At 34.3% G+C, this 14,912-nt stretch overlaps 1 protein-coding gene across 2 annotated transcripts in view; it reads left to right on the forward strand.

The window, feature by feature from the left end:
- Positions 1-14,912, forward strand: part of TAF1B (TATA-box binding protein associated factor, RNA polymerase I subunit B) — a 45,323-nt gene that overhangs the window by 21,873 nt on the left and 8,538 nt on the right. For both annotated transcript variants that reach the window (XM_087917084.1, XM_026695278.2), the window contains exons 9-12: positions 9,663-9,810; positions 11,189-11,366; positions 12,060-12,106; positions 12,848-12,938. In XM_087917084.1, coding sequence (XP_087773210.1) covers positions 9,663-9,810; positions 11,189-11,366; positions 12,060-12,106; positions 12,848-12,938 — 464 coding nt within the window. The remainder of the gene's footprint in view (positions 1-9,662; positions 9,811-11,188; positions 11,367-12,059; positions 12,107-12,847; positions 12,939-14,912) is intronic.

Genomic DNA, 14,912 nt, shown 5'->3' on the forward strand with positions numbered 1-14,912 from the left:
AATGCCATAGATTTAAGGAATTCCTAAAATAATGTCACTGTCTCCTGGTTTTTAAGTACAACTCCAAAGTGTTGGCTTGAAGCCTTTTATGGTATGGGGTCTAGGTTACTGAAAGATCACTTTAATCTTTGCAGACCACTACAGTAAATGTTAATATATATATATATGATGTGGGAGAAGTCTATTTTCCTATTCCAAATACTTGCAAGGGAGGAAAAGGAGATATGAAGCTAGTATAAGGTTTATTACAATCTTATACCAACCTGTAAAATATACATACAATCCTCCATAAAAATAACAATAAAGGATAAAAGGAGAGTGAATTAGAGTTGAAATTAAAATTAACAGTGATATTGGAGAATTCAGTCGTGGTAGAAAATCTTTGCAACCTTATTCTCATAGTAGCCAGATTTGGCAAAATTTGGCTATGTTGAGAGCAATAGTGCTCTTTTTTTCCCTCTTCTCCCCATATTTACTGCTTTTTTTTCTCCCCTTGGATTTTGACATTTGCTACTTGACAGGCTAAGGCACGGATGTCACACGCGTGGTTTCATGTTGCCATCATGTTATGTTTCACGACATTTTTCCCATTCGCAGAACTGGGGTGGGTGTGGCCTGCTCGTGACGCATACGGCCCACAGGCCGCCAGTTTGATACCCCTGGGCTAAGGCTGCTAGATGTCATTAACATCTTATAGATCATGAAACTCTCCTCTGCATTCATATGTCTCCTTGTCTTGGGAATTTTGCAAAACTTCAGAAAAGATTTGAGTTGTTTATATGATGCTGCAGGTTAAAATAAAATATATGGTCATTCTTCCAGTGAAAGGTCCATTTTCTGAGACTTTTCAGTATTCAATACCAGCTGTAATTCTCCAAGTATGGAACCTTCTCAAAGATCAAATCTAATGGCTTCTTGCTTAGTCATTCGGTTGTTTCTGACTTTTCGTTACCCAATATTAAGTATCTGATCCATGTTTAGATCCCTTCTGCATCTTGATGAGATTGACTCTCCCCTATAACCACTATGGGGCCATTCATATAACCCACCCCAGGCACCTTATATATCATGATAGGTTCCGTTGGGTACATGGGGATTTTTCTCTACAATCTTGTGAATAGATCCATCAAATGTCTGGTTAGCTGCTGGCAACAGGAAGCAATCCAGACTTTTGAGTAGCCTCTGATTGTCAATTCTAGTTGTCTTTCCCTGGTTTATTGAGGACTGCTAGGAGGTGAAGTAGTAAAAATGGTGACTAGAGGGATGGCAAGTGAATCTGACCAACCACAGATTTACTACGGAATTTACACTTTGGTAGTAAGGGAAACAAACATCTCTACTTTTCCCTCATGGCAGAGGTGGGGAATGATGGCTTTATGACTTGTGGATTTCAACTTCCAGAATTCCCCACCCCTGCCTTATCGCATCAACAGGCTGTTAGTTGGTTACCTTTTTTAAAATGATAGATTACATTTGGAGTAGGTGAATATAGCACATCTGCCACCTTATCAGAATTTTGCTAATAAAGTTATCTCAGTCTTGACTCTATGGATGGCGTCTATAGTAGGGAATGGGATAGTATCTTGCCATGTTAATTAGGATATCTTCAGGTTTATGGAGTCCAATGAAGTGAATAGGCTGCTTGCTAGTATATTATTTAACCTGACATGGATTGAATCTCTGCTGGCTTTTAAAGAACCAAGAGATTGTGGTCAGGTGAATCTGGGAGGTGATTTTCTACAGATTTTCTGCAACTTTCAGAGAGGCCTCCTGTTTAAAAACTTCCCTGAATCAATCTATATTAGATAGCCATTGTTTTGTCTCTGATTGTCAGAACTGTAGTGGAGATGCAACTTCAGAACATACTAGAAGAAATACATTATCTGAACCTTTTTCAGTCAAGATTCAGGCTTGATCATGGGGTGGAAATTTTTCTTTTGATTTTTCTTTTGTTAGGCCTTAGGTGTGGTTAGACTTCTTAGTGGCATTCATTAATATTGATAATAGTATTCTTCAGAACCATCTGGGAGGAGTGGAAATTGAGAACATTGTAGTTAGGTTTTTCTTCATTGGATATTTCAGTTGGTGCTTTAGTGGGGAGAATTCAGCTGAGTGGCTTCTTCCATTAGATTATTGCAGGATTCAGTTATCTCATATTTCTTTTTAACATTACTTGAATTCACTGGGAGATGTCATCATCCATGGTTTTGAGATGTAATTTCAATATGCCAGTGATAGTCATTCCAGACCATTCTGGTGATGCAGTTGAAGTTCTTCCAGAAGCTTTTAAAATTAAACTTATTGGGGGAACATCATGTTCATATTATTTACATTGCTGTATTTTTAGTTTTTGTATTGTGTTATGGTTATTTTATGTTCACATATTTTGTAATTATATTTGTACGCTGCCAAGAGTGGCTTGATTGCAGTGCTTTAGAAATCTAATAATAAATAGGTAAATAAACGTTTCATCAGAACTGTTTATAAAAACTTCATTTTCTTATATAGATTGATACTTGTGTCATCAGTCACAGTGTGTTTCTCTTTTTCAAGTATCAGTGAAATTAATGAGTCCAACGTTTTTAATCTTTAGTTTCATAATTAATACTTCTAGTGAGTAATTTAATTTTACCCTATGTAGTGTTGAATAATTTGTTGTTCTTGCAATCTCAACAGTTTAGAGCAGGGGTGTTAAACTTGTGGCCTGCATGCAAAGCGGGGGGAGTCTCAATATATCACATGACGATGCTGTGACGACGCGAGTTTGACACCCCTGGTTTAGAGGAATTAATATAGGCCTTTAAAAATAAATGTGTTCTGTTACTTCTGTGGTGCTGCTATTATTTATTTATTGTTTATAGCATTTTGAAAACTGATAGTTTATTGTTAAATATTCTTACATTTGTAAACTTCGAAATAGAAAGGGAGGATATAAATTGACAGGCCTGTATGATCTGTAAGTATCTGAAATGAATAGATCACGTCTGCTAATGTAATTGATGTGTTTCCTTCCCTAGGAAGCTCATTATTGGATATAAGTTTGATAGTTTTTAGAAGAGCTTAAATATTCAAAATAAATTTATTTACTGACATGATTATACCTATTGAAAAAGAACACATAAAAAAGTTGCTGTCCTAAGACATCAGATAAATTAGAGCCTTTCTTTGCACCAGTAGCTTTAATAAGGCCTACTGCATTTGACTGTCATGTGAAAATAGGCACAGATAGAACAAAACAAATAAAAATCTTTTGTGAAGTGTATGTTTGCTTTATTTCATGCTCATAATGTCAGAATAAAACAACATTGTCATTGTCTGGTTATTTGCTTTTTATGAATATGGCACTGGGCTAACAACAAAATAATATTTTTCAAGTTCCCTTATAGGAATCTGGTGATGGATTTCAATAAATTAATAAAAAATATTTTTAAATGTATTTAAATGTATATAAAATTAAATGTTAGAATTAAAAAATTGAAATCAATTTTTAGAAGGAGGCAATAATTAAACCATTAATTAATAACAATTTAAAAAGCAAAAAGATAGCTCTCAGTGCACCAAGCAGCCCTATGGCTGCACGTTCCTTTGGGCTCCCCACCCAAAGCTGCAGAAGAGCCATGTTTTGACATGAAAGAAATGACAGCACATGAATAGGGCATTGAAATGTAAGGATCCTGTGTATATGACATAAATCAAGGTTATGGAAAAAGATCTTGCAAACTGTAAAAATAAGAATGCTTTTAACTTTTCTTTTTTTCTCCAAATTTTCCTTTCTTTTCTTTTCTTCCTCCTTTTCTTCTCTTCCATTTATTTGTGTATGTATTGTTGGTTGGTTTTAATTGTAAAAACTAATAAACTATATTTTTAAAAAAAAGAAATGTAAGGATCCACTTCAGCTTATCCCAAGAAGTGAAATAATTAAAAGCCATTCATCAATATATCAGTTGAAGGAAAACCTCCAGAAATATCCATATTAGAGAGAAATTAAAATATTATTTGGTTAACCATTCTGGGATTGAATGTAATGAAGGGAAATGGCATATTGCCATATAAAATATAGGAATATTAATTAGTTTTACTGCTAACTAAACAAATAAAATTTGCAGCCACAGATATTGAAAGTAAATGAAGAGTTGTAAAGGAAAGATGCTTCTTAAAAGGACCAATATACCTAATTACGAAACAGCGGTGTATCATTTGAGCACTTCTGACTTTTGATGTTACATAGTTCATGCGCTGCAAGCTGCATTCTATTTCACCAGGTTCATGATCTACAGAAATGAAATGCATAACAAAGGAATAATCAGGAAGGGAATTTTAATCTGATCTATATTTTACAGTGTGAGTTTGCAAAATGTTAAGTCACAAAGTGATTTATTGTTTTAGATGTAAGTGTTAAATCTGGTGTAATCATTGCTGATACTATCCATACACTTTTGCATAATTGTCAGCTGACTGCAGTAGAAGCCATTGCATCACAGTTTTCTGTATATGGAGTTTTCCACTACTATAATAATAAACATATCCAAGGGCCAGCTTGGTCTAGTGATTAAGGTATCAGTCTAGAAACTGGGAGAAACTGCCTTGGGCACAAAGTCAGCTGGGTGATATTGGGCAGTCACTTTCTCTCTGTCCTAGAAAGGAGGCAATAGCAATCTACTTCTAAAATCTTGCCAAGGGAACTATAAGGATTAGTGCAAGCAGTTGCCACAAATCAACACTGACTCAAAGACACAAAAGAATAAAAACAAAGAAACATTCATAGGGGACAAATAACGTTTCTAAAGTGGTGTTTTTGTAAGAAAAAATAAACATTGGTTCAAGGCACGAGGAAATAAAATACTTTCCTTTTAGCCAAGGCTCTGGCATTTTCCCATAGTACTATAGTATGTCTAAAAAGGAGAAATTATACCCCTGTAAGCTAAAACAGACAATCCTCAATAGTTTGCTCACTAGAGAAGCTGGAAATGGCGATAATGCAGACCCATAGGAATCCCCTCCCAGATTATCAGTAAATTCCATAAGGTTGATACACATAGTCAAGGGTTACTTGAAAAGTCTGAAAATTGGAACTTTTTACTACTAGCAATGAAGGTTGGTTTACTTTTGAAGAGAAGCCTGAAAATGTTGCTTCATATATAGGTAGTCCTCAAATTATGACCACAATTGAACCTAAAATATATGTTGCTAAGTGAGACATTTGTTAAGTGAGTTTTGCCCCATTTTCCAACTTTTCTTGCCACATTTGTTAAATGAATTGCTGCAGTTGTTAAATTGGTAACATGGTTGTTAAATGAATCTGGTTTCCCATTGACTTTGCTTGTCAGAAATTCGCAAAAGAATATCACATGACCACTGGACACTGCAACCGTCATAAATATGAGTCAGTTATTAGGTATCCAAATGTAAATCACGTGATCATGGGGATGTTGCAATGGTCATAACTTAAGTATGAAAAACAGTCATAAGTCACTATTTTCAGTGCTGTTGTAACTGAACAGTCACTAAACGAACTATTGTTAGTCAAGGACTTAGAATAAATTTTATTTAGAGAGAGTAAACTAGACAAAGACATTGTAGAGCTATAAGTGCTCAGATCTTGTAAGGTGGAAATGTCAATACTGACTAAGGTGGGATGATCTTAAGAGAATGCAACAATGCAGCATTTCTCATAGTATCTAAGCATAAAATTTTACAAAAGAGAAGCAGTCTCTGGATTGGCTGTGCACTGGATAGTCAACCAGAACTATTGAGCAGTACAGACAAAATAGAGTTTTCAAGACATATACCTAGATTTAATTAAAAAGTATTATGTCTATGGATCCCTTTGGCGGAGGAAACATCAATAATCATCAATAATCATCAAAAGTAAAGGAAAAAGGGGTCAAGAAATATATTGCAGATTAGCATTTGGTAGAGCAAACATGAAGATCTTTAAAAAAAGATACTCAAGTGTTGTGATGTGTCCAAAGATCAGAATCATGCAACCATAGTTTTCCCTGTGACAGTCTATATTGGAAGTGAAAGTTAGATTTTAAAGAAGTAGGATAGGAAGAATATTGACACTTTTAAACTTGGGTATTGGAAAAGACCCTTGGCAATACTGTGGCCAGCAAAAAAAACAAAGCAGTGGATCATTAAACAAAACAATCCAGAGTTTGCAGCATAAATGACAAATTGTACAACTTGGGACACATTACACGAAGACCTAACTCTCTAGAAACGGCTTTAATGCTGGGAAAGGTGGAATGAAAGAGAAAAGGATGACCAGGACCAAGGTGGCAACGAGTGCATTGTTAAGAACAGATTAAGCCTAGATCGTTGCGGAGAAAATCAATCTCGTGTGATTGCAAAGAGTCAAAAACAGTGACACATAATCTTTTATGTTCACATTTTGTTTGTTTGTTTGTTGTTTTAGCCATTCAGCCATGTCTGACTCTTGGCAACTTTATAGGCAAGCACTCTCCATGCTACCCTTCAAAAACAGCTTCTTTCAGTTGATGGATGTTCATCTTCATATCAGATTGGATGTTATCAAGCCAGCATGTTCTTTGCTTGCCCTTTTTTCTTGTTTCACTAACTATTCCTAGCATGATTGACTTCTCCAATGAGTTTCCATGCACGACATGGCCAAAATAAATCAGATGTAATCTTATGATTGGCTTCTAGTGATGTGTCTGGTTTTATATGATTCAGTAGTATTTTGATATTTTTAAAAATACACATTCACATCTAATTGCAGTATATTTTTTTCTCCACACAATCAGGAAGGTAAGACTAAAATTGGTTTAAAGTCATAAGGTGATTTTCCTTGTTTGAAAATGGACTAGATAAAACTTGGCTCTTCCAGCTAGTCTGACACATTTATCAATAGATCACACTTCCACCCTTGTAATAGGATAGTCAATTTTTATAGGTTGCTCTAAATCAGGGGTCTTCAAACTTGACAGCTTTAAGACTTATGGACTTCAATTCCCAGAATTCCTCCTCCAGTCATGTTAGCGCAGGAATTCTGGGATTTGAAGCCCACAAGTCTTAAAGCTTGAAGACCTTTGCTCTAAATGTTAGTGTTGGGCTTTTAAAGTTCTGTTCTGTTCTTCATCTGAGTGTGCATATATTTGCTATATCCAAATTGGTATAACTGATTTCTTTGCCTGAAAAGTCTTTGCCCTGCTGGATGGCCAAACTGCTTGTTTTTGAAGGGAAAGACTTGGCAGCTAAATAGCTGCAGAAAAATTATATTGTTGACAGAAATCTCTGATTTGCTTAGATTATGCCCCTCGTCTTTGTGGAAGTCTGTATCCACATTATAATTGTGATTAATTTTTGCTAATACAGTGAAAATGTCAGTGTTATGGAGGTGACCGAAAAAGCATTCACATCGCCTTGGGTGGGGAGAGAGAATGTGGTCTTCACCATTTCCTGTATATTCCAGATTATTTTTTTAATGGCTTGATATATGTTTAAATGCTTTTGGTATTTAAGGTATTAATAATGGCTTTTAGTTAGTTGGCTTTTTTAAAATGAGTGGCTCTATCCTGATAGAATTGTTCAGCGCCTAAAAATAACATTAAATGTTTCTTTAAAACCTTTAGATAATTATTGTATAGTTACCTTAGTGACATTGTAGATGTTTCTGAAATTTTGTTCTGGAGACAGGTTAATAGTTATTCTCTATTAAAAATTATTTGTCTTCCTTAAACAATTTGTTTCAATATACACATGAATTTTATGTCTCATTATTGCTTCGGGTTGAAAAATTGTTTTTTCAATTCATATGTTTCAAAATAAAACCTTTCCTATATGTTTAGTTCATTTTATGTTAATTAAAATCTTATTTTATAGTTTTTTAAATTTTGGACAGATTATGCATGGAAATATCATAGATATTAGGAAAGGATTTTTGCTTCCAGATTGTAATTCCCATGGTTAAATCCTGCTTTTAGACTAATGTCGTGAAGTGTCTGAAAGCCAGGATAAACCCAATGTACAACTGACTGGTAATACAAATATTTCTGGTTTTTCAAGAAAAACCTCCAGGTAGGAAAGATACTTCAGGGGGAAAAGTTGCTGATCTGAATATTCGTGACTATAGTAATACAGCTTCTAAATATTTATGTTCGAGTACAAGAGTTTTCTTTAAATTGTACACATTATGTGTTTCTGATGTCTGGAATCTTGAGCATATTCAATGAGCAGTAAAGCTTGAAATGTTTTGAATGAATGTTGTATCACCAGCCTTTTAAATAAACTAAAACAAGGGAAGAAAAATTGTTATGCTATAGATGACAATGTTTCCACCCATTTGTGCAATGTTTGCCCCCTTTTGTCTAATTTAATAATATAATGATCTTGTTCAGCCCCATAACTTGTAAAACCGAAATGAAATCTTCAGCACATGGAAGCTTCTTTAGTGAAATGTCTTCTCTTCCATTGTTGCTTATCCTGCACCAATACGTGTGTTACACTTTTATAAGGTCCTTAGTGCGCTCTGAGCTTGGTTGTTTTCTTGCAGATGTTTCATTATCATGCTGGGTAACATCATCAGTGCTAGAAGAGAAGGGGGATTTTATATACCAGTGGTTGACTGTCAGTGTTGGTGAGAATGTTGTTTTCTACTATGTGCTTTCTTAATTGAGGTAGTAGTTCTTGATTGTTCTCTGTATTAATCTTGGTGTTAATGTCTGTTCATCTGGTTATTGATTGCTAGTGAGAAAGTGTTTTGGTCTTTGCTTTCTTTTTGGCTTTTTGGTTGCCTCTTTTGAATGGTATGTAGAAGTTATTTATCTCTATGTGCCTGTGATGTCCAATTTGCCTGAGTACCAGGCTTCCAGAAATTCTCTAGCATTTGAAACTTGGGTTGGCTAGGATGCTCAGAGTTTCCCAGTTGAAAGTATGCTAAGTCTGTCCATGTGTTGTGAAATTAAAAGAGTTTTCATGTCTGCTGATCACTAGTTCCCATCACAACTATAAGAACAAGTCGCTTGTATCTCCCAAGCACTCTAGATATGTCAGAGAAAAAAGGAGAAATAGTGTGTGACACCACAAAAAAAAAACTGTCTAAAAATGCAAAGGCAACATTTGTGGATATCCATGGGATATTTTTCCTATTCTAATTTTGCTCTTTTACCTTTGTGAAATTAAGGTAATCTGGATCTATCCCAAAGAGTTTCCCTGGACAGGTAGATAAAAATGCCAAAATCAGTTTCAGTTTTGTGGCAAACAAAAATATTACATTTATCCTGCTTTTTATATATATTATCTCTCTCTCTCTCTTTCTCTCTCTCTTTATATATACATTCTCTGTGTGTCTGTGTAAATGTATATATATATATGTTTCTACAGTATTTATCAGTAATGGTACTTGCATGACAATAATTATATAGTCTGAAGCTATTGCAAACAAATAATTTAAAATGAAAGTTATTTAATTTGTTCTTGTGATATTTATGTTTTGGCTATGTATTTTTCAAAATAGCATAACTGATTAAAGTTGATGCTAGAGGAACTCTGCATAATACTTGGGGGTCTGTAGGGTAGCTAAGAAAACATAGGCATCTGTTTTGACTAAGATGAGGATAGTAATCCTGTAGAAAGTGAGTTTCTTTACATTTATAACCCAAGACATCTTCTATTACTTATTTACATATTTTGTTTTTCAGGCTTGGCCTAAATATGATGATGTTTATAAAAAAATGCATGCCCTTGCAGGATTCATAGACCTGCCTTGTTTTCCAGATATAACAGAGCACAGCTTCCTTCATCCAAATATTCTTTGCATGAAATACATGATGGAAATCAACTTGCCTGGTAAGGGAATATTTAATAGTCTACTTTAGTATCTTCTAGTTGTTTATATATTCTTGGTCAAAACCTTATTTTTTGAAACAGGGGTTCCTATAGAAAAACACGGTAATGGGTACAATGAACAAGCAATTCAACCTTTACAAAACAAAAATAAGGAACTATGTCTGTCTGTCTTCTATCACATCTATCACTGGATCTAATGAAGGTTTGTAACATCCTTGCTAACTTGAAAATCAGAAATACTCTTACATTATGCTCTTAATTTAGTATAATAATTAAAAAAAATAACAAGAACCATTGATGCTATCAAACTATCAACCTATGAAATCTTAACGCATACTTTTTTTAAACTTATTTTGAAGTATATGAAGACATGACCATGAACTATAATTTAATGTTACTTAGTGCATTAGGTTTCTGATTACTTATAGTTTTGTGACAAAACCCATGGAAGTTTATGGAGTATCCTACGTAGCTTCTTCTCTGGTAATATCACACTAACTAGAGCATACAAAACATTTGCTAGACCTATACTTGAATACAGCTCATCAGTCTGGAACCCATATCATGTATCTGATATTAACACAATTGAAAAAGTCCAAAAATATTCCACAAGAAGAGTTCTCCGCTCCTCTACTCATTGCAGAACACCTTATGGCACCAGACTTGAAACTCTAGACCTAGAAAACCTAGAACTACACCGCCTCCGGTCCGATCTAAATATAGTATATAAAATCATATACTCCAATGTCCTACCTGCAAATGAATACTTCAGCTTTAATCATAACAATACAAGAGCACACAGTAGATACAAACTCAAGGTTAACCGCACCAAACTTGACTGCAGAAAATACGACTTCAGCAACAGAGTGGTCAGTGTCTGGAATACTCTACCTGACTCTGTAGTTTCTTCCTCAAATCCCAAAAACTTTAACCTTAAGACTCTATATTGACCTCACCCCCTTCCTAAGAGGCCTGTAGGGGGCGTGCATAAGCGCACCAATTGTGCCTACCGTCCCTGTCCTATTGTTTTTTATTTTTCTTATAAGTATATCTCATGTATTCAAAACTATATTCATTCTTATACCTGTATCTTGTAAGCGATTGACAAATCAAATCAAATGTAAAAAAAAAGTTTTACTTTGGTTATGTAATGCCCAAAGTAACTAGTTTTTAGAGTTTTATTTTTACTGACCTGGGGTATTTTGTGCTGGGAGGTGTTCTAATATAAACTAATTCCTAAGGGCTAAACATGTTTACTTGAAACCATATAACTATTTCAGAGAGAAAATATGTAACTCACGGTTGATGTGACTATTTCAGAATGCTGTATTCTACAACATTTGAGGCTGTTCTCAATCTTTTTTTTTCTTTCATTCAGATGATATGAATAAATGGACTTGTAGAGTGATAAAAAAAATTGGTGTTGCTGAAACAGACTTTCTGACACTTCATCCTGGCAATAAATCAACTTGGAAAGTGAAATATGATATACTTGCTGTAGCTATTATTATAGTAGTGCTGAAAATTCTATTCTTATTAGATGATGAATATGAGTGGTAAGTGTCCTTTGCTTTATAAAAAAGAATACTTAACTTTGCAGTTCTGAATTGCAAAATTAGTAGTCAAATGTTCTTAACTGTAAAAATCTAAAAAGATTGTATTGGTTTAGATAAAAGTTAGCTTATTGCTTGGTTAATATTAATTTCAACCATGACTCTCACTGGATAGCTTTGGGTGAGTCAGTTTCTCTCAGCCCAGCCTACTTCACCGAAGTGTTGTAGGGAAAAAAGGAGTCAGCAATATGTACAGTCAAGAGACAATACATAAACCTAATAAATAAAAAATAAATTGCAACTTGCATTTCCTTTTGCCAATTTCCTATGTCAGATTGTGTTTATTGAAGCTGTAACAGTGTCAGAATTTACTGAACCTAATATTTATTAAAGTATTATTTTAATCTTATGTGCAGGCAGATAAAAATTGTTTTGATGCAGTGAAGTTTAATATTTGGGCTGCGCTGGCAACCTGAATTTCTGTGAAAATTTAATGATGTGCCACTTTGATGCAGCAGGTGCTAACTTGTATATAGTGTAAATATAAGGCTGACAGACTACAGTAGATTTCTGGGCTATTAAATTTTTAAGTGGCCCAGTGGTAGTAATAGAAATAGTAAATACATTTGATAAGTTTAAATATAGGGACATGATTCCAATAAATAAGCCAATCTGATTAATATTTTGTATTTTCAGGTTGCTAGCAAACTACGTGAAAGAAAGAAACAAAAAAAATGAAGAAGGTAAAAAAATAAAAAATAAAACTATAATTACTTTTGTAATTTCAACAATTCCTCCTAAAGTATCTGTGGCATAATTGTGAAGACTAATCTGAAAAATATTTCAAATTAGGAAAGAGAAAACAAAAAACTTTGCATAGTTCAGAATATGTTGGCAGATGACTTTAAGAATGTTCAAGGGGTTGCCTGGATTTTAGAGTTGTATATCTATGCTAAGTTTTGAGTCGGTGAGTTCAGAGGTCATGTGAATCAACCAGTTTTTTAGTCACAGGCATTCACAGACTGGCTGCAAGTTTATGCTTTTCTTTCTCACAGTCGCTCACTATTTTGATGCAGTTTCCCTCAAATCTTCCCGCTGTCCATAACTGTGATTAGTATTAAACTGTTTTGATGACCTACATGTTTTGGTCAATGGAGCTCTGTGTATCCCAGGGCTATTATGGTTTAATAAAGATTGTTTTGTCACAGGGTGGCAAAGCTGGTGAAATTGTTTTAAAGGCTTCAGTGTAGCTTGTTTGGAATTAAATCATTATCTTTCAAAATGCATTAGGAAGTAGACTTGTTTATATTAGCTAATATATGCCCTTAATCTTAGGATATCGGAAAATCAGTGTAGTACTTTTAATTACACAGTAGAGAGAGTTAGCCTGATTTGTTTGTGTAATAAGGCTTGTCTCTATTTCTGAGTTTTCTTCGCTATTGAATGCTTTTAAGAGAAGATTTACAAGCTGTCTTGTACTACAGGTTGTCCATTTTTTGATATTAAAAAATGGTACATTGTTGTAAAGAATATTCTGGATGTGGAGCAGAAGAAATATAATGAAGAAAGAATCAGGTATATTTCTGAAATACATACTCTTATATGTGACAGTTCCTTTTAGGTTATGCAAAAGAAAGCAAAGAAGTAAGAAATAGTGAGCCAAAGAAAATAGGGCATTATAAGAAAAGAAAATACAGCTTACTGTAATTTACACCAACACCATTCACTGCATCTCTCCATTATCTTTATATCCATATAAACCAGTCTTGCTTCCCTCACACTGCTTCATTATTTTTGTCCTTTTATCTTTCCTCTTTTCAGTTTCTCATCAACTTCAGTCAATAATGGTTTTATCGGTTTTCCTGTTTCTCTCAACCTATTCATCCTTCATATATTTCTTTTGGAACTCAATCCTCATTCATTCTCTTTGTATGACTACACCAGCGTAATATACATCATTAATATTTGGTCCACCTTCTTCATGACTTTTATCTCTTCTTATTTTTCATGTCAGACTTTTTAAATACCCCCTTTCCATGGCATTCCACTTGTTCCCACATACACCCAACTGTCACTTCCTGGTAACAAACTGAACAGAAGCCCCTCTTAAATTTAGCCATCTCACTTTTTAAGCAAATGTTTATTCTTTGCAACAAACCACATAATATCACTGGCTCATCTTAAAATGTCTTCATTTTCCATTTTTAAAATATTTTCTAAAGTACTACTACAAGCGACGCTACTGCTGCATTTATCTGTTTGCTCTGATTCTTTTTCTCCTCTAACTTCCCCTTTCTTTGTGCTCTGATCAATTTGCAGTGAGTATAAACATTTAGAGCCCCTTAGAAATCATACTGTAAGGGGTTGTATTTGCCTAGCTGCATGATAAATTATATATTAGACTTCTGTTGTGGATATTTGCGATTAAGTTCCCTACCAGATATTGTTGGTGTTATATTTCAATTTTCAGACACAGCCTTTATACTCACATGTCAACCAGCCACTTCACAAGCACACCTGTATTTTCACTTTTTTCAACATACCCACTATATTTATGATTTCCTTTTCATCAATATATTTCCTAGATGTGCATTTCGGTCCCATTTGGCAAATCACTATCATTCCCGTACAGGTGTCATAAATATTCCAAATATTCCTTCATGTCAGTTTTATCCCAAATTATTTTGTGAATTTTTTAATTCAACTCATTCTCCTGGAGGTTCCTTATTGGTCATTTTCATTCACTTGAAGAACTATGTTTTATTATAATCAAAGCTGTTTTCCATTACCTAGCCTCCTTTTAAATATTAGATTATTTAACTAATTCTTGCTGTGATTTATTTTTTTCATTGCAGCTTTCTTTATCTCACATTATATTGTAAGCTTCTTTTATCATTTTTGCAGCAATCATTAGCTAATATACTGTAGTGTAAATTCTTCAGAGCTATACGTAATATTGTACTACTATGTCAGAGGTTATCTGATTCGCAGTAAAGAGAGTGCTTAAACAAACAATGAAGTGCACTGCTTTCTGTGAGGTTTATTTAATTAGAATATCTATTAGCAGGAATTGGATGAAGCCCAGATCACATTGCAGACCACACGTTATAGCAGGGGTGTCCAACCTTAGCAACTTTAAGACTTGTGGACTTCAACTCCACAAGCAAAGCTGGCTGAGGAATTCTGGGAGTTGAAGTCCACAAGTCTTAAAGTTGCCAAGGTTGGACACCCCTGCATTATAGCATTAGGGATAGTTCTAAAAAGTTCACAAATTCATCTTACCACTGATTTTATTCTATTCTATCTGTTCTGTTCTGTTTTATTCCTCATCCACAAAGCCTCTTGCATTTAGTTATTCTGCCTAGTATTCTTTTTCATATCTATAGCTGCATACTCTTCTATGGTATTATGTAGTATAATTTTTTTCAGTTTATTCCAAAGAGCTTCCACATCCTTTCATCTATTTATTGTGTTGGGAAATTATATTGCTACTCCCTTTTCATAAGGGTTTAAAATTTTATCTTCCTGCAGGCTTTCAACTTTCATTTT

This window comes from Pseudonaja textilis, chromosome 1, assembly GCF_049901715.1.
Source record: "Pseudonaja textilis isolate UNSWEBS1 chromosome 1, rPseTex1.2, whole genome shotgun sequence".
NCBI lineage: Eukaryota > Metazoa > Chordata > Lepidosauria > Squamata > Elapidae > Pseudonaja > Pseudonaja textilis.